This window comes from Elephas maximus, chromosome X, assembly GCF_024166365.1.
Source record: "Elephas maximus indicus isolate mEleMax1 chromosome X, mEleMax1 primary haplotype, whole genome shotgun sequence".
NCBI classification, from domain to species: domain Eukaryota; kingdom Metazoa; phylum Chordata; class Mammalia; order Proboscidea; family Elephantidae; genus Elephas; species Elephas maximus.
Window position 1 is genome coordinate 151,243,970 of NC_064846.1, and position 23,047 is coordinate 151,267,016.

At 37.8% G+C, this 23,047-nt stretch overlaps 1 protein-coding gene across 1 annotated transcript; it reads left to right on the forward strand.

Annotated features, from left to right (window-relative positions):
* The first annotated feature begins 18,019 nt into the window (after window positions 1-18,019).
* PPP4R3C (protein phosphatase 4 regulatory subunit 3C) lies at window positions 18,020-20,371 on the forward strand. The gene is made up of 2 exons (XM_049872447.1): window positions 18,020-19,520; window positions 19,680-20,371. The coding sequence occupies exons 1-2, from the start codon at window positions 18,020-18,022 to the stop codon at window positions 20,369-20,371; spliced, it is 2,193 nt and encodes a 730-aa protein (XP_049728404.1).
* Window positions 20,372-23,047: the final 2,676 nt, after the last annotated feature.

The following is a 23,047-nucleotide window of genomic DNA, read 5'->3' on the forward strand; positions in this document are numbered from 1 at the left end:
TTCCCGATTCACATCTACTACAGAGCTATAGTAATCTAGAGCTTGGTACTGGCATTGAAATGCAAATACAGACCAATGGAACAGGATACAGAGTCCATAAATAAATTTATATATTTCTGATCAACTGAATTTCGACAAAGGTGTCAATGATTCAATGCAGATGAGTCTTTTCTACTAATGATGGTGGAACAGTGGAATATCCACTGCAAAGATGAATATAGAATCTTAATTCAAATCCAACAAAACAATAAAAATAAATAATAGACATACAGGTAAAGGCCAAAACTTTAAAATAATTAGAGGAAAATAGATTAGGACATCTTTACGCCCCCAAAATATGCAATCATTGCATAATTTCTTCCTTGGTGCCTTGTTGGAGTCTCTGATATTCTTTCTCCTTCAATGCATAATTCACTACAATTTAAAATTGTTTAAATCTGTTTTTATATATAAGGCACACTCTATACACCTATGTGTGGGTCTAGCATAACTGCACACATAACAAGCAAATGGGACTCATTTAAGACATGCAAATAATTAGAAAATAATTTTCTATGTAAATAAAGTGTAATTTACTTATATAGCATTCGTATTGATATTCAACTTAGTACTCATTGTTTACAAATAAGACTGATCTGATTCTAATTCATCTATATGTGTAAAGTATACAGAGAATATTTTCTTTTGCTTAACCATAAGATCACTAGTTGTTTCACTTTTGTTTTTATAGTTATCATTATTATTGTAGTTTGAACATGTTATTCATGGGGCATCGCCTTGGGGATGGAGAATTCATAAATTTCAAGGGTCCATTTCCTGATCAAATTGTTCAAGTACAAGAAACAGTTTACAGTTTTTAGAGAGAAGAGGATTTGTGAAACACTGGGAAGGATATGAATTTAATCTGAAAATCACTATGAGAACAAAAATAATTTTTTAATTTGAATTTTCACTGAGTACTAGTTAAAACATTGTCAAAGGATGTGTATCTGCTATGCAAATGCCTTCCTATATCTGTCGGCGTTTTTATTTGTTTTGCTATCCCTGAACAGCCAAATAACAGCAAATAATTCTGCAACTCTAGTTGAAATTGTTTGTACTTGCTAATCTGCAGTTAGACACTTAAATTCTTTAATACCATTATCAAAAAACGAGGCCAACCATATGCCTCTACCCTTGAAGCGAGAGCCACTAGAAATGTCCTGCACCAGAAAGGTCAGCTTTCTTATACGTTGATTCACAGTAACTCATTCACATTAGTTTTCTCCGTCAGAGAGTACTCAACAAGAGAGCCTCTAAATCCATCGAGGCCACTGATCCTTTCCTCTACAATCCCTAGGCATTTCCCTGCTTGATTTTTGTCAATCCGTTTGTGTGGGGGTGGGGGGAGGGTAGTTTGAATAGATGGCATCTCAAAACTTTTTAAAATGGTATACAAATAGGAATGGGAAACCAAGAGGGAAGAAGACTGCTGTTGCTCGCACCCAGCCACACCTTCCACTTAAACACTGAAACCATGACTCTGCATGATAACTCTGTCCTTCATGCTTTAAATATAAGGAAAGCCCACGTGGACAAAAATAAAGTGGAAATCTATTCAAATCTGGATTAAAGGACTTGATTTTTATATTAAATTAATGATATATTTTGGTGTACTATATTTTAATACTATATACTTAAATGGTTTTTATTATATTATATAAATTAAGACATTAATTAATCTGATTTTCTTCCCCATCACCAATTACAAAGAATTTTACAAAAAATTAAATAACTTTTTTGCATTCACTACTTGAAAAAAAAAATCACTTTTTCTTCATGTCTTTTATTAATGATGCTGAAGTCTACCTGGAAGCCCTGGTGGCGTAATGGTTAAGTGCTACAGCTGCTAACCGAAAGGTCGGCAGTTCAGATCCACCAGGCGCTCCTTGGAAACCCTATGGGGCAGTTCTACTCTGTTCTATAGGGTCGCTATGAATGAAATCAATTCAACGGCAACAGGTTTTGGTTGGAAGTCTGTCTGGTATGTCTTTGTGAGAAAGAATGCACGTGGTCTTGCCCCATGCACAGCGGAGGAAGAAAGGTTTACTCTTTTCTGTTTGACGGCAAATGCTACTTCTTAATGATATAACTTGTCTTAGTTAACTAGAGCTGCTGTTACAAAATATACCAAAAGTGGGTGGCTTTAAAGAACAGGAATTTATTTTCTCCATTTTGGAGGCTAGAAGTTCAAATCAGGGCATCCCTCTAGGGGAGGGCTCTTCCTTGTTGGTAGCCTCGAGAATTTTTTGTCATTCCTTGGTGTTCCTTAGCGTCTGTCTTCTGCCTCTGAGTCTCTGCATCTATTCTGCTGTTTTTATAAGACAACTCTCAGAAGTGATTTAGGCTTAGGAACCATCCTACTCTGATATGAGCTCATTATTATAACAAAAGAAAACCTCTGCTTTCAAACAGGGTCGTATTTACGTAAAGAAAGCAGATGGCAAAGTAGTCTGGGTAATGTTTGCAGGATCAGCCCCTTGTAACACAAAACAGGGCAAGGGGAGAAAATGGATCTGAAAGCAAACATGCAAGTGACCAGCATACCCAGTTGTGTACTTCCAAATAGTCTCCAATTCATCTTTCCGGAACTCTTCATGATTAGTATCTGGTTTCCCTATTAAAGTATAATCTCCTTCGGATAAGGATCACAAATGTCTTATTTAGTGTTATACCTCTAATGCCTAGCATGGTCCTCAATAAATATGTTGAATGGATTAATTAAAAATAATTTGATCTATCAAGTGTTGTGATATTTAATAGAATTTATTAGCCACTGTGGCAAAGATGGATCCCTGGTGATGAAACGTTCCATTCAGCTGCTAACCCAAAGGTCGGCAGTTTGAATCCACCAGCCGTTCCTTGGAAATGCTATGGGGCACTTCTACTCTGTCCTATAGGGTAGCTATAAGTCAGAATCAACTTGCAAGCAATAGGTTTGTTTGTTTGTTTGGTACAGCAAAGATAATCTGGCAGTGTGTTCCAAGTATTCTTAAAATATTTGGAGACAATGAACCCTTTTTAGTATCTTATGAAAGTCATGAACCCTTTCATCAGAAAAAATGCATGTAAAGTATCCAACATTTTACATTAATTTTTGGGAAAGGGGGCTCATAGAGTGGCTAAAGCCCATCCAGGGATTTCTTATAATGTGGAAACAATATGACCTTCTCCTGGTGGATGTGGAATTGTTTGGATCTATTTTTATTTTCACAATGTCTGAGATCCACTACTGTCTTTTAGTGGGAGGGAACCAGAGAATGTAAACTTTTTGCAGAGGAAATCTCCCACCAGAAATAACTGTAATGACCCCACTGAGAAACACCATGGATCTTTGAACCTCAGATTAAAATTCTACTGCAGAAAAAAATTATTTGTCCATCAAATTCAAAATAATGTTTCCCTTTGATGACAAAAAAAAATTTTTTTTTTTTATGACAAAGAAATTCACCATGAATACAACTTGATTTTAAAATGGCTCCTGGGACTATCTACATGTTCCATATTTATAAATGTTTAATTTACATAACAGCTGTCACTGAGCTTTGATGAATTTACACACAATAAAAATGTAAACATATAAAACACATATAGTAGGGAAGATTTATTTGAGATTTTATTAGTTATCTATTTCTGCAAGCAAATTACCCCAAAACTTAGTAGCTTAAAACAGTACATATTCATTAGCTCACAGTATCTGTGAGTCAGGAATACAAATGCAGCTTAGGTGTATCCTCTTGCACCAGGTGTCTGCCAGGGTTATGATGTCATCTGAAGGCTCTACTGGAGGAGGATATGCTTTCAAGCTTACTTACTTACATGATTGTCATCAGGATTGAGTTCCTCAAGGGCTGTTGGCCAGAGGCTACCCTCAGTTCCTTGCCATGTGAGCCTCTTAAAATGGCATCTTGCTTCATCAGAGCAAGCAAGAGAAAAAGCCAGAGGGAAAGTGTCAGGGAGAGAGCAAACCGGAAGTCATAGTCTTTTATAGCTTAATATTGGAAATGATATCGTCTCACTTTTGCTATATTCTGTATATTAAAAGCAAGTCACTAGGTCAAGTCCACACACAAGTGAAGGGGATAAAACAAAGGCATAAACATCAGGAGCCAGGTATCACTGGGAGCCATTATAGAAAGCTCTTGTTATCGATTACTGTATCTTTATGCAAATAACATGCACCTTCTACGTTTGTTTGCCAACCTCACCCTCTCTCCATAAGGTATTTTTGTAAGTGCCACTACGCTAATATTTTTTTACATGTTGCTGCAAAAAATTAGCTTAGCATCCTTACAGAAATACTTGGGGGGGGGAGGGTGTGGTTGGCAAGCAAACGTAGAAGGTGCACCTTATATGGGTAAAACTACAGTAAATTTGTGTCTCCCAAAAATATGTGTTGGGATCCTAGTCCATATACTTATAAATATATTCTTGTTTAGAAGAAAGGTTTTCTTTTTTATGTTGATTAGATCATAGCCAAGTAAGGTGGGTCCTAAATCTAATCACTTCTGAGTTATAAAAAGAGGATATCAGACATAGAGATACACACCACACACTGATGGGGAAGGATGAGAGACAGATGCCGTGTGAGGATCATCTATAAGCCAAGGAACTCCCAGGACTACCTACAAGGAAGGAATCAACATGGCTCAGACCCTTTAGCCTCTAGAACTGTGAGAAAATTTTTTGTTCTTTACAGCTATCCACTTGTGGTATTTCTGTTACAGCAGCATTAGCAAACTAAGATAGCTATGTACCACATAGCTTCTTGAAAAAAATTTAAGTTATCTAATAAAAAAAAAGAAGAAAAACCCATTGCCTGTGGTAGTTATATTTTAGCTGCTAAACAGTCAATGCTTTTATTTCTATTTTTTTTTGTAATTGGATTTCTTCTTCTTCGAAAAAACAAAAATACTATGACCATTATCTTTCTCTCCATTTTCACTCTAGTAACTCTTACCTTCTCTGTATTCTGCCATTCCTTTAATGGCACATTAAAAAATAAGGGATTATGCTTGAAAATATACTTGAATGAGTTACTACAGAATAATTTGACTATCTTACTCCTGGGAGTGATAATATTCTTTTACTTGTGAGAAGACCTTTACAACTCATTAGCTTATGAATTATGTATCTTTCACACAAAGAAAGCAAATGTAATCTGAACTCTTTATGGGTGAGACACCTTGTACTTATTTCTCTTGAAACTAAGTAGAGGTACCATCAGATATTTCATTACCGTTAAAGAATTAAATGGCTCTAGCAGCTTTTTTTTTTTTTTTAGCAGCAGGCAAATTAAAAAAGGCACTTATTAATGCATGAATCTACTTTTCAGCTTGTATATATGTCTTAATAACAAGAAGAGAAAATTTACATTTTCAAAGTGATCTTTAATTTTGTACCTCCCCCATGGTTAGAACTGTTACTGTTCAAAAAGGGGTGCTAATACTTTATTTTGGGATGTAATTTCTGCCTTACCTGAAGGTACAGAGTTAACAATATTTAAAGCTCTGTACATAACTGGGGAAGAAAGTGCCTTCCTGCATATGAAGTCTAAAAATACCCATCCTCAAAATAGGAGAATGACAAAGCAGAACTGGACACATGAGACTAAAGATTCATCAAAAATCATAGTTGGGAGTGAACTCAATTAAATCAGTGGAGTCATCTCTACCAGGCCATATATCCCTACTTGGTGAGCTACCAGTCTACATTCTAGGCATTTTCTTTCTAAAAATAACTGAAAGAATTAGTATAGAAGGCTTTCTTGAAGTTAAAAATGTAGAGCTTTTTTTTTTTTAAGGCTTGTTAGCTGTCTTTGAATGACTGTATATAGGCTCATTTAACATTACTTTTTGTAAGCCCACAGAGCCCCTTCCCCCTCCCTCATATACTAGCCAAGCCAAAAATACTATATACCCTAAAATACAGTGTCTATAGGTTTTGATGGTAAAACGGTTTGGGGGAAGTTCTATATTAAGGGTTTAAAAGAGGACTATTGGGACAGCTGCAGAGCACTGGACAAATGCCTTCACAGAAAGAGGTCAAAATAAAGCCTGAGTGAGGCAGCTAAAAAGAAACAGAGAAGCACTGAAAATAAGTTTTTTTTCCTCCATTTTGCCTGTAATCATTTCTGTTCACTCACTCCTCTTCAGAAGAAGGAAATCCAAACTCCACACCGCTCCAAACCAATGGCCATACTATTTTAAATCTGCCCAAAGAAAGCAGGCGGCTATGTCCTAGGCATTGCTCCGGCAACATTTCAGAAAAGGAAAGGCAAGAGAGCTGGGAAAACAATTCCCCTCTTGTTCTCCATTAATCTCCATTACTTCCAGGAATTTATGGGTATGGAAATGTCTTAGTCATCTAGTGTTGCTATACCAGAAATACCACAAGTGGATAGCTTTAACAAAGAGAAATTTATTCTCTCATAGTTTAGGAGCCTAGAAGTCCAAATTCAGGGTGCCAGCTCCAGGGGAAGGCTATCTCTCTCTGTTGGCTGTGGAGGAAGGTCTTTGTCATCAATCATCTCCTGGTTTAGGAGTTTCTCAGCGCAGGGACCCCAGGGTCCAAAGGATGTCCTTTGCTCCCAGCTCTTCTTTCTTGATGGTACGAGGTCTCCCTCCTCTCTGCTTGATTCTCTCTTTTATATCTCAAAAGAGACTGACTCAAGATACAACGTAATCCTGTAGATTGAGTGCTGCCTCATTAACATAACTGCTGCTAATCCTGCCTTATTATCATCATAGAGGTTAGGATTGACAACACAAAGGATAATCACATTATATCATAAAATGATGGACAACCACACAATACTGGGAATCATGGCCTAGTCAAGTTGACACACGTTCTTGGTGGACACAATTCAATTCATAACAGGAAAGAACATAGAATTGATCATCCTTCTTTCAATGAGCTGCCTCCTTTCAACTTGTCCTAGGACTAATTCTGTAGGTGGCGGAAGAAAGAGGAGGGCAGCAATTCTCAACTTTGCCAGCCACAACATATAAAATACAATTTTACCTGTTTATAAATTGACAAAGCTTGGCTTGAGTTAACCAGAGACAAACATAGGAAAATAATACTGCAAAAAGAGAAGAGAGACACAAAAGGGAAAATTAATCTCACTCTCACTTCCCAATTTTGCAGTGGGCCTTTATTATTATGCATTGACCCCCTCTCTTTTAACCTAGAGAGCTACCTTGAGCTTTTCTGATGAAACAGCTCTATGGCATGAAAATATTCAATGCATCTTTTCTAAAGAGTCCCTCCAGGTGATCTCTGCAGAACATCATTGTCACATCCACATAAATAGAATGAAAATAATAATCATTGCATCACATCACAGCCCTTTCACTAAGATATTCTGTCTCATAAGTACCTCAACTAATCTTTCTCCCCTTAACCATACCCTGCTTTCTAATTGAAAGACATCACCATCTACTAAGTTGGTGTTATGAATTGAACTGTGTCCCCCAAAAGTATACGTTGTAAATCCTAACTTCTGTGCCTGTGGTTATAATCCCATTTGGGAATGGGCAATCTTTGTTATGTTAATGAGATAGAATTAGTATAGGGTGTGCCTAAATCAATCTCTTTTGAGATATAAAAAAGATTAAGCAAGCAAGTGAAAGAAGCAGAGATAGGGGAAGAGAGATGCCAAGCCGCATAGAAGTCTCCAAAGAAGCAGGAAACAAGCTGAAGAGACAAGGACCTTCCTCCAGAACCAACACAGAGAGAGAGCCTTCTGCTAGAGCTGGCACCCTGAATTCAGACTTCTAGCCTCCCAAACTTCGAGAAAATAAATGTCTGTTTGTTTAAGCCATCCACTTGTGGTATTTCTGTTATGGCTGCACTAGATAACTAAGACAGCTGGTAATTATTTTTTATTATGTCTCTGCTTGCCCTGCTCACCCTCTTTCTAATCAATCAGGAAGTTCTGTTAATTAAAACCTTTAACTATTTCCTGAATTTATCAACTTCTTTTTGTCTTCACTGCTAAAATTGTGGTTCAGATCACAACCAGCTCTCCCTAAGATTTCTGCAACATTCTGTATTAAGACCCCTAGCCTGCTTCCATTCTCCACACAGTAATAATACACATAGGAGATGGCCATGCTCATTCTTTCAAGTTGACATAATTTCCATGATTTTGATAATCTAGTACCTGCTTTTCTTTTCTCTCTGGCTGCAGCTCTTTCTCCTCTTGCCCCCTTGCCACTGCTCCCCTCCCCACACATCTGTTATCCTAATTATACTTCAAGACACAACTTAATCATTATTTTCTCTGTGCAGACTTTCCTCATATGTCTAGTTTGTCTTTTGTGGCTCTGTGATATGCTTGCATTACTGGTATTTAATTGTCTCCTTTTCCAGACTGAAGGTTCAAAAGGGACTGAAGGTGGACATTCATCTTTGCATTCGCCTTTGAGTCTCCAGCCAATTTCCTGGCTCATAGGAGGCACTCAGTAAACACTTGCTGGATGTTCAGAGTAACTTCAGTTAACTTTCATAAATATCAGTTCCAGTTTGAAATGTGTAATCATTGACAGTTGTGTTGGTTTGGATTTAAACACTACTGTAATTAATTTTGTTAGTTGAGCATGAAATCGGTTCTGTGATATTTTCAGCACTAGTATGGCAAAATGTAGGTGCAAAATAGTTTAAATTTTATTTCCCTTGTCTAGTCTCAAAAAAGAAGTTTTATTATTATTCCAATCACATAACAAAGGAAACTGAGGCAAAAGAGGAGATAGGTGACTTACCCAAGTGACATGCTGATAATCCAGGATTAAAATTCTGAATACTCTGAGTCCAATGCGATTGCTTAGCTGCTGAGCAGTGTTCTTCAACATTCATGGGGCGTGGGGGGGGTGTATTTTGCAAAATTGTTAGACCCTTGGAGATAAATGTTATTTTTGTTCATAAGAGACATATAAATATCTTCAAATATAAATTGGCTCTGGCTGGAAACCTGCAGCAGCAAAATAAAAAAAAATTTGAAAGTGAATTTGAAACTAAAGAAACTATACATGATTTGAGAAACTTTGGTGATCAAAATGTCATTGTAGGGGACTTCACAACTCAGTAGAGTACTTACCTTTAAGGTAAGTGGATGTCATGGTCCTAGTGTTCTCAGCAATTTAAAATCCTTTTGTTTCAGTAGTAACCCATGAAAAGGTTGACTCTGCGTGGATTGACTCTGCTCTGCACACAAACTCTAAGTAAAACCAGGCAACTTGACGTGCTCTCACAAGACAAGCAATTACCAGCAAGGGAATTGAGAAATGGCAAGATTACCTGGAGTGTCATGGGCTCCTGGGAGGACTTCCAGCGCATAACATTCACTATCTCACTCCAAAATACCCCTTGGACCAGTTCTTTCTCCCAAGCCTCCAGGCAGGGAACCAATCCTGGGGCCCCTTTCTTTGGGATTCTACTTTGCTGCATTCACCTCAGATGGTGCCCAGGTCAAGGATATAGGTAGGGGGACTTCGGATCTCTTCTGTGTAGCTCTTTCAGCTCTTTAAACAGCTCACTTTTTTCTTACACAGGTCACATTCAAGCCTTGATAAATTTGCATATAATAGCCAGCCACTCAGCCAATAACAACAAAAAAGGGAGTGGAGGGTGTTAAAGAGCACTTTTTTGTTGTTCAGGTATAAGATTTTTAAATGAATCAACATGTTTGGATAAAAATTACACCAGACACTGTTCTAAGTGTTTTATATGGGTTCCTTCATTTAATCCCTTTAACAACCAAATGAGGTAGGTAATGATGCCACTTTAGAGATACAGAAATGGAGTCCCAGATACAGTAGGCCTCTTGTCCATGTCACATGACTAGTACCTGTCAGAGCCTCAGATTCAACTCAAGCTAGTTGTTCTTCTGTGTGAGTTATTATTAACCACCAGGCCTGCTTCCTTTCGCTTACAGAGACAGATACGGATAGAGATGTACATCTGGATATGTGGTTGGGATAGAAATATGGATGCAAATGTAGATATAGATGAATATAGCTGTATGTCACTGTATCCATATTGGTCTTTTTGAATATAAAGTAAATAGTAAATATGTATATTGTACTTTTTTTCAATGTGCTCTATTTTCTTTGTAAGCTTTCTTCTTGTAGTACCTTCTTTCACTAACTAGGTTTCTTCCTTTCTTTCCTTGAACTATTTTCAACGTGAGGATAATTGCTTCTTGTACCGTGAGTAACTGACACTTCCCTAAAATAACTGAAAAGACCCGAGGGACAGATTTACAGTCAGAGGCCTTAGGTGTTAAAATACCCTTGGGACTCCAGTTGAGACTGAACATTAGAGCCCTAGGGGATGAATATGCCTTATCATTTTTCTTCGCTTTCCTTTGCTGATTATTCTTAATAAATGGCAAAGATTCCCATAAGTATGTGCCCAGAGCAACCTCAAGAATATTGCAAAAAAAAGCATATTCTTTCTCTCTTTTTCCCATTGTTGAATTAAAGTGAAACACAGGCTTTCACTGCTGAAGGCAACATACGTACACACGAAATGGAGACTGCATAATTAAAAAAAAAAGGTATGCATAATTTTAGAATAATGGAGGATTTCTTTAAATATATTTAGAATTGGGTATATATTAAAATGAAATTTCTTTTTGAGACATATGATTAGAGTTGGTTGTCGTGAAGAGAGAAAAAGAAACAACAAAAAAGTCAGATTACCAGTCAGTTACAAAAGAGATCACACATGCAATGGGAAGGTCAGGTATGTTTGGCCTGGAGAAGACCCACAATTACCTTCAGATGAAACCATATACTGAAGCAATTCAGCAGATGTGAGACCCCATTCTCTGTCTCTGTCATAGAAAAGAGAACAGGAAGACATTAAAACAGGAAGATTCATTTGGAAATAGAGGCAAAAAAGTGTCCCATTGGTACAAGGTGAACAACGTTAGAAAATATTATCAAGAGATGTTACATCTCTTTATCTAGAGGTCCTTAAAATTAAAGCAAAAAGAACAGCTGCTCCAGATACTGAAAATAGTTTAAGTAATCCAGTTCTTGCTGTGGATGATATGTGCTTATATGTACGGGAAAAAGGAGAAAGATATCAGATAATCTCAAATGGAAAAATATTTAAAGGTGGGTCTCCATATACAACTGTATTAAAAGAGATCATGGCTTGAGCAAATGAATGGCAGGATCCATAAAGTAATTATTACAAAGAATGAGCCTACTGAAGAATGAAAGGTAAAGTGGCTATAAAACTGCGTTTACAGAGTTTTCGTGAGATCAGAGTGAAAAAGAAAATACAGAAAGAAACTTGGAAAGAAAAAAAAAAGGAAGGCAAATTCTAGTAGCACCCATCTATAAAATAAATGTTTCAGCTGAAGCTTAACTTAATCAGAGGCATGAGAAAATGCAGAATTAAATCTCAGTTCTAAAGTTAGTTCACCTCTCTTGAAAGCAAACGTGGTAAACAGAATGTCTCTCTTGTTTAGGCACATATAAAGAAAGGTGGCCAAGTTGAAGAACCTGATATATGTTTGTCCTCTATATTTTCCACTAAGGAGAAAAAGAGGGGTGTGATGCTTCATAGACCTTTCATGGCTGTGACTTTTTGGAAGCAGATCGCCAGGCCTGTCTTCCAAGCTGCCTCTGGGTGTGTTCAAATCACAATCTTTCAGCTAATAGTCAAACGCTTAACCAGTCACGCCACCCAGGGACTCCTGTCCTAAATGCTTAGGATTCTAACTTGATGATTTTTGTAACTTAGCAATATAACAGCTTCAGTATCTATAGAAAAGATAGAATGGTGGTGTACTGTATAGCAAAGAGCTTAAGTACACGGTTTCTTCAGTCTGACTACCAGACTCAAGGTAGTCAAAACTCAAGGTTCAAATCAAAACCCAGAATGTTTACTCACTGTGGAAACTAGGGCAAGTTGGTTAAACTCATTATTCACACACAGAGAGAAATTTAGAAAAGAACCTAAAAAAACCTGATTAATGAAATCCAATACTGAAGTAACAAGTTTTAAGAATAAAATGAGGTGGGATTTAATTTTTTTTATAATGAAATATTTCCACTATAGAATTGAACATCATTCAGGATATATGTAAATCTAGAAATCTCCCCTTCTCTTTCTCCTTCCCCCAACCCCCATGTCTCTCTCTCTAAACATATAATGTGGCTTGGGTCAGGCACACATTAATCCTCAAAGTGACATCTTTGCTTTCGAACACTTTAAAGAAAGGTCTTTTGTAGCAGATTTGCCCAACGCAATACGTTGTTTGATTTCTAGACTGCTGCTTCCATGGGCGTTGATTATGGATCCAGGTAAAATGAAATCCTTGACAATGTCAATATTTTCTCCATTTATCATGATGTTGCTTAATTGTCTAGTTGTGAGGATTACAGCCAAGAAAACCCTATAGAGCAGTTCTACTCTGTAACACACTATCTGGACACATTTTTGATTGTCATAACCATCAACTCGATGGCAAGGGTTTGATATATATGTATTTTTTGCCTATATATTTGATAAATGAATTTGCTCATTTAAGAGGTTTTTAAAATTATACTTTTAATAAATTGTAAATAAAAGTTTGATTTTTAAATGATTTTAGTGTTTAATTCAGAAATGCATTTCTGTACCACTCTGCTAGCTCTCCTGCCTAAGAAAATGATAGCAGATCACCTAGCAGTAACAAAACACAAACAGTTATTTTGCAGGCAAAATGAACCAGATCTTCAAACTTTAAGTAGTAATGTATCCAAAGCCAATACCAGCCAATGTGTTTAAGAATTTCCCTTACTTATCATCAAAATATTTTTTTCCTGTTTCTGACTCAATCCAATTCTTTCATCAGACATATTATATTCAAGACACTCCTTTAAATGTTAATAGAATCAAGTCAAAAATGAAAATGTATCTTTTATGATAGAAATATATAATGTTCTACTAAATAAATGAAGATGATTTCTACCACTAAGCAAAAATGTGGTGGTTTGTAACTCCAAATTATGCCCATTGCTATTACTTATATAACATGGTTATAGGGTAGTCAGGAAGCAGACAGCTAAAATATTCCTGGTGATCAAGGTAAGACAAGGAAGTAACAGTCTATCAGCATAGAGAAAAGGAGCAGATCTATGAATTATAGAACTTAAAACTTAAAATTAGCCTAGAAGTAACTATTTGAACAAAGAAAAAGAGGAGAGCATGGCACTGAAAGGATGGAAAATTCACCTGAGGTAAAGAAAACAACACTTTCTCCCTTTATTTCCCCTCCCTTAAATCCATGGGGAGAGAACAAAAAGATTTTGGAGCTTCCAAGGAAGTCAAGAAGCCCTGGTGGTACAGTGATTAGGAGCTATGGCTGCAAACCAAAAGGTCAGCAGTTTGAATTCACCAGCAGTTCCTCGGAAACTCTATGGGGCAGTTCTGTTCTGTCCTATATGACTGCCTTAAAGAAAACAACAACAGTGCTGTCGAGTCAATTCCAGTTCATGGTTATAGGACATGAACTGGAATTGACTCGACAGCACTATTGTTTTTTTTAAGGCAGTCAAGCACATACCTGAGAACCCTCTAGAGCTATCAGAAGCTGCCTGTGGAGCCCAGAAAATACTCATAGAATGATTCTTGCCTCTGAGGCTCCAGGAAGATGATAGCTGGTAGTGCTTCAAAGAACACATAAGAGGATGAAGTTTTCAGCTGAGAATAAAATATTTTAAATGTGTAAACATTCTAACAATCTACATATGGAGGAGCATACACCCCTCTTGGAGTTCTGGTAGTACAGTGGTTAAGTACTTGGCTGCCAACCAAAAGGTCAGCTGTTCAAATCCATCAGCTGCTCTGTGGGAGAAAGACGTGGCAGTCTGCTTCTGTAAAGATTACAGCCTTGGAAACTCTATGGGGCAGTTCTACTCTGTGCCATAGGGTCACTATGAGTTGGAATCGACTTTATGGCAAGGTTTTTTTTCTTTTTTTAATACATCCCTCTATGCTCAGGAAAGTCCAAGGTTATACCTGTTGTCCAAGCATAAGTTAGCACCATGTCCCCAATGCTTCACCCACACCCTTTGCAGCGACCTCACATTTGCAGTGGGGTATACTTTCCCACCCCTTGACCCTGGGCTTGGTTGTGAACTTGCTTTGGCGAAGACATAACTCAAATAGAAGCTTGAAATGGACAGGACATGTTAATACTAGAAAATTAGGGCTCTTTCAATACCTAAGTGTAGATGACAAAGCATAAAGGAAAAGAGAGTTTTCTCATGCAATGAAAACCCTAAAATAGGAGAATGTTACTTCCTTGGTCAGTATCAATAAGAAGAGAAATGACCAAATGACTGCCATTGGGATAAAAAAAAAAATTGGGGTAGCGAGGGAAATTTCATATGTATCTTGTAAATTAGAAATATCTCCTGATAAATCTATTTGTTCCATAAAGGAGTGGACACAAATTTCACATTCACTGTTTCATCCTCAGTACCTGATATAGAAGGAGCCCTGGTGATGCAACAGTTAAGCTCACTCTATTGTTAATCAGAAGATTGGTGGTTTGAACCCATTCAGTGGCAAGACTGAATGTAGACAGTAATAAAAAGGGAAAAGTCAAGAATGGCTCTAAAGTTTTGAGCAACAGGAAGGAGGGAGTTGACACTGCTTGCCTTTTGTTTCATCTATTCCCATGAGACATACCAAAAAAAAAAAGGACAACACTCCATGAAATAAGTTACCCAGAGAGCTTGTAGGGAAGTACATACATGTGCATTTCACACTAGTGGTTTCGGATTTGAAAATTGTAGAACAGATACATTTTAATAACGCTGTTTTAAGGCTGCTTCAAAAAATAAAAAATCCCCCCACCCTTGTTCTTTCCACTATGAAAGAAATGCTCTCTCCTCTTACAGACAGAATAGTTAGAAATTTAAATGTTCTATATGTATACAAGTTGTTTGAATTACTTATACTTAAAATTCAGAAACGTGACTCATTCCTTTACTGTCTTCTAAAATAACTCTGAGAATTATATAAAGTAAGCCCTTTGAGGTCATAAAACGTAGATGAATTACAAGATCCTTGCCTAAAAGTATTTCTTATTAGGTCAGAGTCATCAAGAACTACCTCCTATTACCCTCAGGTCATGGGGCGGAAGCAGGAGGGAGGCAGGCATCCAAAACAGAAGAGAGATTCTGAGCCTTAACATTAAATCTACCTTTTTTGATTTAGACCTTGCCTCAGAGATTTTCCTTCATGAATAAAATGGGGAACCATAAACTAGCACTGATGGTTAGGATAAAAATTGTGTCATTGTAAATACCTGCTACGACAGGGTATGTATAGTCTGAGAGAGCACACTGTACACTGGGAAGAACAAAGTAAAGAGCTGGAACTACACAGGCCTGGTTTCAAATCCAAGCACCATTCCTTACTGCAGGGGTTTGAACCAAGTGCCTGTTCTCTTGGAGTTTCAAGTTTTTTTCCGGTTTAATATGGTAGCGATAATATCTTTCTCAGGCCATTATTGCGTGAGGACTGAAAGAGAAAATAAATAATGCATATAAAAGGGATTTACACAACTCCAGGAACAGGGCAGTTGCCTTGGGCCAGACGGTATTCATGTTACCTTCTACCTTCCTTCCTGTGAAATGACAACAACAAATACCCTTCTGTGGGTATGACTAAACCCAGAAAAAGGAGTAAAAAAGGACGTTGCTCTACTTCCCAAACCAAGTAAGACTTGAACTGAAAGAAATAGTTGCAGAATGAGCAAGGCGAAATTTAGACTTGAGGCTCTTTCCGACTATAAAGAGACTCTAGTTAACCTAATTAAGACAAAGGAAACTTAATTGGCCTGCGGGAACTCCCAGTGATAAAATTGTGAGAACACCTAAATTTGTGCTGGATGCCTCTCAGAAAATGGAACCTGAGGGCATATTCAGAGAATTGACAAGTGTTATAATTGATTCTGATAAAAACTTTAATATAACCACAGCAAAAAAAAAAAAAAAATTTAGATCATTAGCAGGCACATCATTAATATTGTTGTATATTTACACATTCCCTTTGGTTGAAATAAGATATGACTTCTTAAATAGTACGTTTATCACTATTTGGATTCGCCATTCATAAGTTCTCACATTTAAATATTGTTTATAATTTGCAAATGTTCCTACACCGACAGTATCCTGGCACTGATTTAAATTCTCTCAGAAAACGACTGTCATTTGCAGTCAATTCCCCAAGTGCCCCACCTGTACTTTCCCAGGTAATATTCCTGTAATATAATCTCCTGGAGGCGACATTGCAAGAGAGGTGCACAGTTTTTCTGTGCCCTACTTGAGAAGTGTCACACATCTCCAGTGCGATGTAAAATGAAGTGATTGTTACCAACAGGGCTCTTCAAGTCCAAAGGAGTTTGATGTGGCCCAATTCTCAGTTTTTCCCTTGCTATAATAGGGTTAATGTTTGGAAAATATTTTTTAAAAAGAAAACTGCAAAAGTTGCTGCTACATCAAAAATCAACTCGGTTACTATTAAAATTATATTTAACAGAGTTGCCATATCCAAGCTTCTATTTTTTCGGTTGGCTATACACAGATGTGGATCTAAAGGAGGAAGTGTGTGACTTTCATCTTGACTTGATCATTTTGTGTTGATTACAAATTATATAGATGGAAGGAATGTGACATAAAGTGAAATGAAGGTCAAAAAAGAAGGGGATAGTATAGTTCAGTGGCTGAGAGAACCAATTTTGGAATCAAAAAGACAGGTATTCAAATCAGAACTCCCCAACTTATTAGTTGTATGACCTTTGACAATTTATTTAACTGCTCTAAATGTGTTTCCTTACGTTAAAAAGACGACTATATCACTGTGTTATATTGAAAATTAAGTAAGAAAATGTATATAAGTTCTGGTCATAGTGTCTTGAACATAGTAAACACTCTAGTATTATACTTGACCAATTATGTTATTAAATTTCTTTATAATAACAATAAGCACTCAAGAATTATTATTTATTGTGGTTATTATTACTACCATTATGAAGGAAAGAAAGAAAACAATTGATCTGTGATGGTCAATACTCACTTTTGGCTAATTCAACTCACAGTTTCCCGCTGGTCTACTGCTTCCCTAAGGCTGAGTAGTGTGGTTATGGGCTGGCCAAATTAGAGGACATTTTGTTCCACCTTGTGCTAGAAGATAGAGCTTTAGGCTGCAGGAAACAAAGCAAAGGGGTTGACCAAATCTTGGATCAGCATCATCCCCCATGCATGGCTAAGTGAATGATACAGACATAGGCCGGGCCTCGTGGAGAAGATCCAAGCTGAGGTTTAAGATTCTTGCTATTAAGGGTCTCACCCCTGCTTGTTTTGGACCAGCCGTTGTTTGACATAGACTGTCAAGTGTGGATTTGGTCAGCACATAGGCGATTAAGATTTGTCTAAGGTCCTAAGTCTCTACCCACAAACACCTGATGGATGAAAATGTTTCTGGGGGACAAAAGCGCTTTTGGAACGAACAATGCTCTTTGTTCCAACTTGAAAGCCGCAATTCTAAACTTGGCGGCAACTGGTATTGCCAAACATGGGGATTTATTCATGGGCTCAGGAAAGTCTTTCTGTAACTTTAAGCAGGTAATGCAGCTACACTGCTTTTGGGTAGAATCCTGGGAAAATCGAAATCCTGCCAGGATGAAGCTCTCCTAGACAGTCGAGAGCATGTTCAGAGAGAATGGAGATGGGAGGAGCAGCTGGAAGGGGAGGAGGATGCGGTGCACAAGGTGGGGGACCTGAGAGATAGTGGGACTCCTGTGCCCCCGCCACGTCCACCCCGGGCATGACCGGTATTGATTCGCCATCTTCTGATTCGATTTTCCGGTCTTGCCACTTCGGCTACCGTCGCGTAGCTATGACTACCACCGTTGTTTGGGGCACGAGATGTGGCCAGGGCCATAGGGACGAGGCCACAGGCAGTCATGGCGCTCAGGCGGCGCCGTGTCAAAGTCTATATCCTGAACGATCACCGGGAATGGGACGACCTAGGCACCGGGTTGATCTCATCTACTTACGTGGGGCGGCTGCAGGGAGTGTCCCTGCTAGTTCGTTCCGAGTGCAACGGCTCCCTAATCTGGGAGTCGAAGATAAATACACACACACGGTATCAGAAACAACAGGAGTCATTGATTGTTTGGTCGGAAGCCGAGAACCACGGTCTGGCACTAAGTTTCCAGGAACGAGCCGGCTGTCAGGCAATCTGGAAGGACATTTGCCGCGTTCAAGGTAAAGACCCCTCCGCCGAAATCACACAAGACCTTTTGGATGAATCAGAAGAGGAACAATTTGATGAAATACCAGACACCAGTAATCTGGTTGTCCTGCCTAATTGTGAACTCAACAATCTTGAACAGATTGCTGGCTTAGTTAACACAGTTCTTGCCTCGCCTATCCGTAGGGAAAGGCTGGCTCTGATCTTGGAAAATGAGAACTATATTAAAAAACTACTGCAGTTGTTCCACACTTGTGAGACGCTAGAGAACACCGAAGGCTTGCACCATTTGCATGCCATTATTAAAGGAATCTTATTCCTCAACAAGACATCTCTGTTTGAGATCATGTTTTCTGATGAATGCATCATGGATGTGGTGGGATGCCTTGAATACGACCCTGCTTTGGCTCAGCCTAAAAGGCATAGGGAATTCTTGACCCAAGTTGCAAAGTTCAAGGAAGTTATACCAATAACAGACTGTGAACTTAAGCAAAAAATACGTCAGACCCACAGGCTACAGTACATTCACGATATCTTATTGCCTATACCATCCATGTTTGAAGAGAATATGCTTTCTGCTCTTACTACTTGTATTTTCTTCAACAAAGTTGAGATAGTCAACTTACTGCAGAACAATGACAAGTTTTTGTCTGAGGTTTTTGCACAGTTAACAGCTAAGACCACAGCTGATGATCAACTGCGTGAATTGGTGTTTTTTTTAAAGGAATTCTGTGCATTTTCTCAGACCTTACAACCACAAAGCAAGGATGCATTATTCCAAAAGTTCACAAGATTGGGAATTCTTCCTGCTCTTAAAAGTGTCATAGGCATGGACAATCTGCAGATAAGGTCAGCTGCTACAGATATATTTGTCTATCTAGTGGAGCGTAGTCCATCCATGATCCGACGATTTATAATGGACGAAGCCCTGCTCTGCAAAGATGGTAACCTTTTAATTACTATAATAATTGAACAAATGATCGGTGATACTGACCCTGAGCTAGGAGGTGCTGTTCAATTAATGGGGCTTCTTCGTTCTTTACTTGATCCAGACAACATGCTGGCTGTACCTAGTGAAAGACAAAGAAGTGAATTTCTAAATTTCTTCTACAAACGTTGCATGCATGTCTTGATAGGGCCACTTTTGGCCAGCACTTCAGAAGACAAATGTGAAAAGGATAATACAGGTGGAGCTAGCAAAAATTGCCCCGATAATTATCAGACAGCACAACTGCTTGCCATAATTTTAGAGCTGCTCACGTTTTGTGTACAACATCACGCATATTACATAAAAAATTATATTTTGAACAAAGACTTGCTAAGAAGAATCTTGATCCTGATGAACTCAAAGCACACTTTCCTGATCTTGTGTGCTGTTCGCTTTATGAGAAGGATGATTGGCCGTAAAGATGAACTTTATAATTGTTACATCATCAAGGGAAATCTTTTTGAGCCAGTCATAAATGCTCTTCTGAATAACGGGACTCGGTACAATATGTTGAATTCAGCTGTAATTGAGCTGTTTGAATACATAAGAGTGGAAAATATTAAGTCTCTTGTTGCACATATAGTTGAGAAGTTTTATAAGGCAGTTGAATCGATTGAATATGTTCAGACATTCAAAGGACTGAAGATTAAATATGAACAAGAGAAAGAGAGACAAAGTCAAGTACAGAAGAATTTGCATCCTATACTGCCTAGCAAAATACTTTATGAAGGTGCCAATGTCTTTGAGGAGATAGAAGAAGTGAGTTTTAAGGAAGATAAAGAGGAAGGAGGAGCAATTATGCCGCCATTGGAAACTCCTGCGCCAAAAGACCACTTTCCAAATCATTGTGGTAACATGATGGAGATTGAAAAAAGAAAAGTCAATGCAGACAAGACCAACCTTCAGGAAAAAGCATCTGGTGACTTCAAATTTACTCCATCGCTTTCTGCCGGTGTTGCTAATGGAACAAGTAGTCCAGATGATAGCAGTGTGGTTGGTTTAGTGAAATATCCAGAAGATGAAGATGGAGAAATTGGAGCACCGCCCCGGAAAAGACTTCATCTCAGTTCATAAAATCTTTACTGGGAGACCTCAACGTGTGGTCTTACTAAAATTCTGTAAATGTTTAATGAGTTAAAAAGTCTGAATCGAAAGGCTTTCTTATGTCAACTTATAAGTATAGAATAAGTAACAAAAGATGCTCAGTGAATCAGCTTGGAGGGTTTAGTTCTGTAAAAATGACTTCCCAAAAACTTGGAAAAAAAATTTAGTAACCAGAACCTGGGTGATAGCTTCTTAGCAGGAAAAGTCTTAGTTAATGTAGTTTTTTTCCAGGGATACATATTAGAAACAACTGTAACAGTTCAATTGCAAAGCTTATAACATTACTTGCATAATGGTTCTGGCTATGGTATTATTCAGTTGCCTGTTTTGAAATAAATGCTTATATTGATATATATAAGGAAAACAAAGTCAGCTATAATAAAACATAAAGCGAAGCTATTTAGATATTTCTTTGAAAATGTAACAAAAATTAGCCTTTCGGGAAGTAACTTTCACTATGTATTTTGAAGAATAATAAAGCAAGCTGTATTCAAAATAGACAAGTCTTTTCAATTTTTTTTAGATAAACGATGCCCAACATTGGTCCAGTAGTACTAGGACCTTGGGGGTGGGTAAAACAGAATGCTTTCAACTGGCTAGACTGTGAAAGATACTTTGAAGTCATTTTCGGCTTCATTAATGAGGTCATATCTCTCTCTGTCTCCCCAGAGCAGCAGGTAAGTTTTAGAGTGTAACTGATAAAGACTAAGAAGATAAAATCTTAAAAGTCTTAGATACTTTGTGTTGTATTCTTAGTCTTTATCAATTACACTCTAGAACTTTCCTGTTGGGTAAGTGGGTAAGTGCTATGGCTGCTAACCAAAAGGTCGGCAGTTCAAATCCACCAGGCGCTCCTTGGAAACTATGGGGCAGTTCTACTCTGTCCTGTAGGGTCACTATGAGTTGGAATCGACTCGACAGGAACAGGTTTGGTTTTTATTTGGTTTAAGAATACAAAGATGGCGCAGTGGTTAAGAGCTTGGCTGGTAACCAAAAGGTCGCCAGTTCGGATTCACCAGCCGCTCCTTGGAAACCCCACGGGGCAGTCCTACTCTATCCTACAGGGTCGCTATGAGCCGCAACCATAACGGCACATAACAACAGCAACAAGATACAAAGAGTAGTGCTGAATGAAGCAGCATTTAATATCTGGAAGCCATTAGACCAAGAAAACATTACTTAAGTTTCAATATCAGCATACAGCACACAAGGATGTAATATGAAACCTGCCTAATTAAAGTGTTAATGAAGAGAAATTTCTAAAAATAAACTGAATTAAACAGTTAAGAGGTCTTATTTTTAGAGGAGCAAGTTAACTGGGTCCAGTTTTCCTGGAATCATTGAAACTGAAACAGCTTCTCCTGTTTTGAAGATTTTGTGTTAATTTTAAGTTTGGCCTCTGTTTGGACAACATAGGCTGTTTATGTAGATATGAAGTATAGTTCTCCATAAAACATATTTAGTATGTATTAAAAAATCACTGTACTTGTTTTACACCATTCGGTGATATTCCGGCTGAACTATAAAATTCAGGAATTAAAATGTGACCCAGTAATTAAAAGAAAAAAATTTTACTATTGTACAAATAGGAGACACATTTTATGCAAAAATAAAAGACTGCCGTGTAAGAACTGCAAAGAGTGTGTTCCTAAAACAACAAACAATAATTTCAACAGATATAAAGTCTGCTACAACGTACATCACCTCATTAGATGTAATCATACATTGCCAAGGACGTGCCACAAGGAGGAAATTGCATTTTTACATCTCTCAAGCCATGCTAGTTCAAATGGCGTAATGGGTTTATTCATGTTGTGAGTGTATGTCCCAAAAAAGGTAGTTTCTTAGAAAAGCATTTCATGTTTTCCCTCTGGCTAGACTCTCACGGGCAAGATTATCCATACTACACACATTGACACACACACACGTATGCACACCGAGATTTAGTTTTGAAAAAAATACATTTAACGTGTTCTTCTGGTGGAAAGAGCCCCAGTTCCTTAACAGAGCAGTTATTTACAACTAGACAGAGAAGAAAATTTCTTTTTTGATGCTATTTCTGTTTATTCTTTATCCGTTGGTTTTAAGCTGCCATAAAAAAAAAAATGAACAATGTAGGAGGAAAAAAAAAATAAGTATTTGCATTTCTGGCTGGATTGTCTCCAGTGAGTTTGTAAGGAAAGATGAGGGGAGATGAGGAAGGCATAAGTGTAACGGGGAGTAAGAAAAAAAGGGCAGGCATTCTATTGAGCTGGATAACCTCTAGAAGCCCTTTTCTAGTCGCAGCTACTTAATGTTAGGGGAAGCATCGTGACAAGTGAAATGGTGCAAAGGCAAATTGCCCATCAGATGGCATAACCTACTATTAAGAGAACATTTAAGAGGGCAACAGAACACAGCAGAGCGATCCTTACTGTCTGCACACTGAGTAAAAATTGACCAAAATGTTCAGTCCTCTAGCTGTGGTGTGCAAGAAGATATCAAGCCAGGAATGTTTAATTTTATTGTTGAGTTTTTTTAGAAGTCATTAAGTAAAGGACCCTTAAGTAGGTTATTTGTGAAAGAAGAAACCATCTGAAATGGCCTTGTATTTATAATAAAATACAGGCGAGCATTTTTTGAGAGGTGCCCTGGACTCATCAAGGT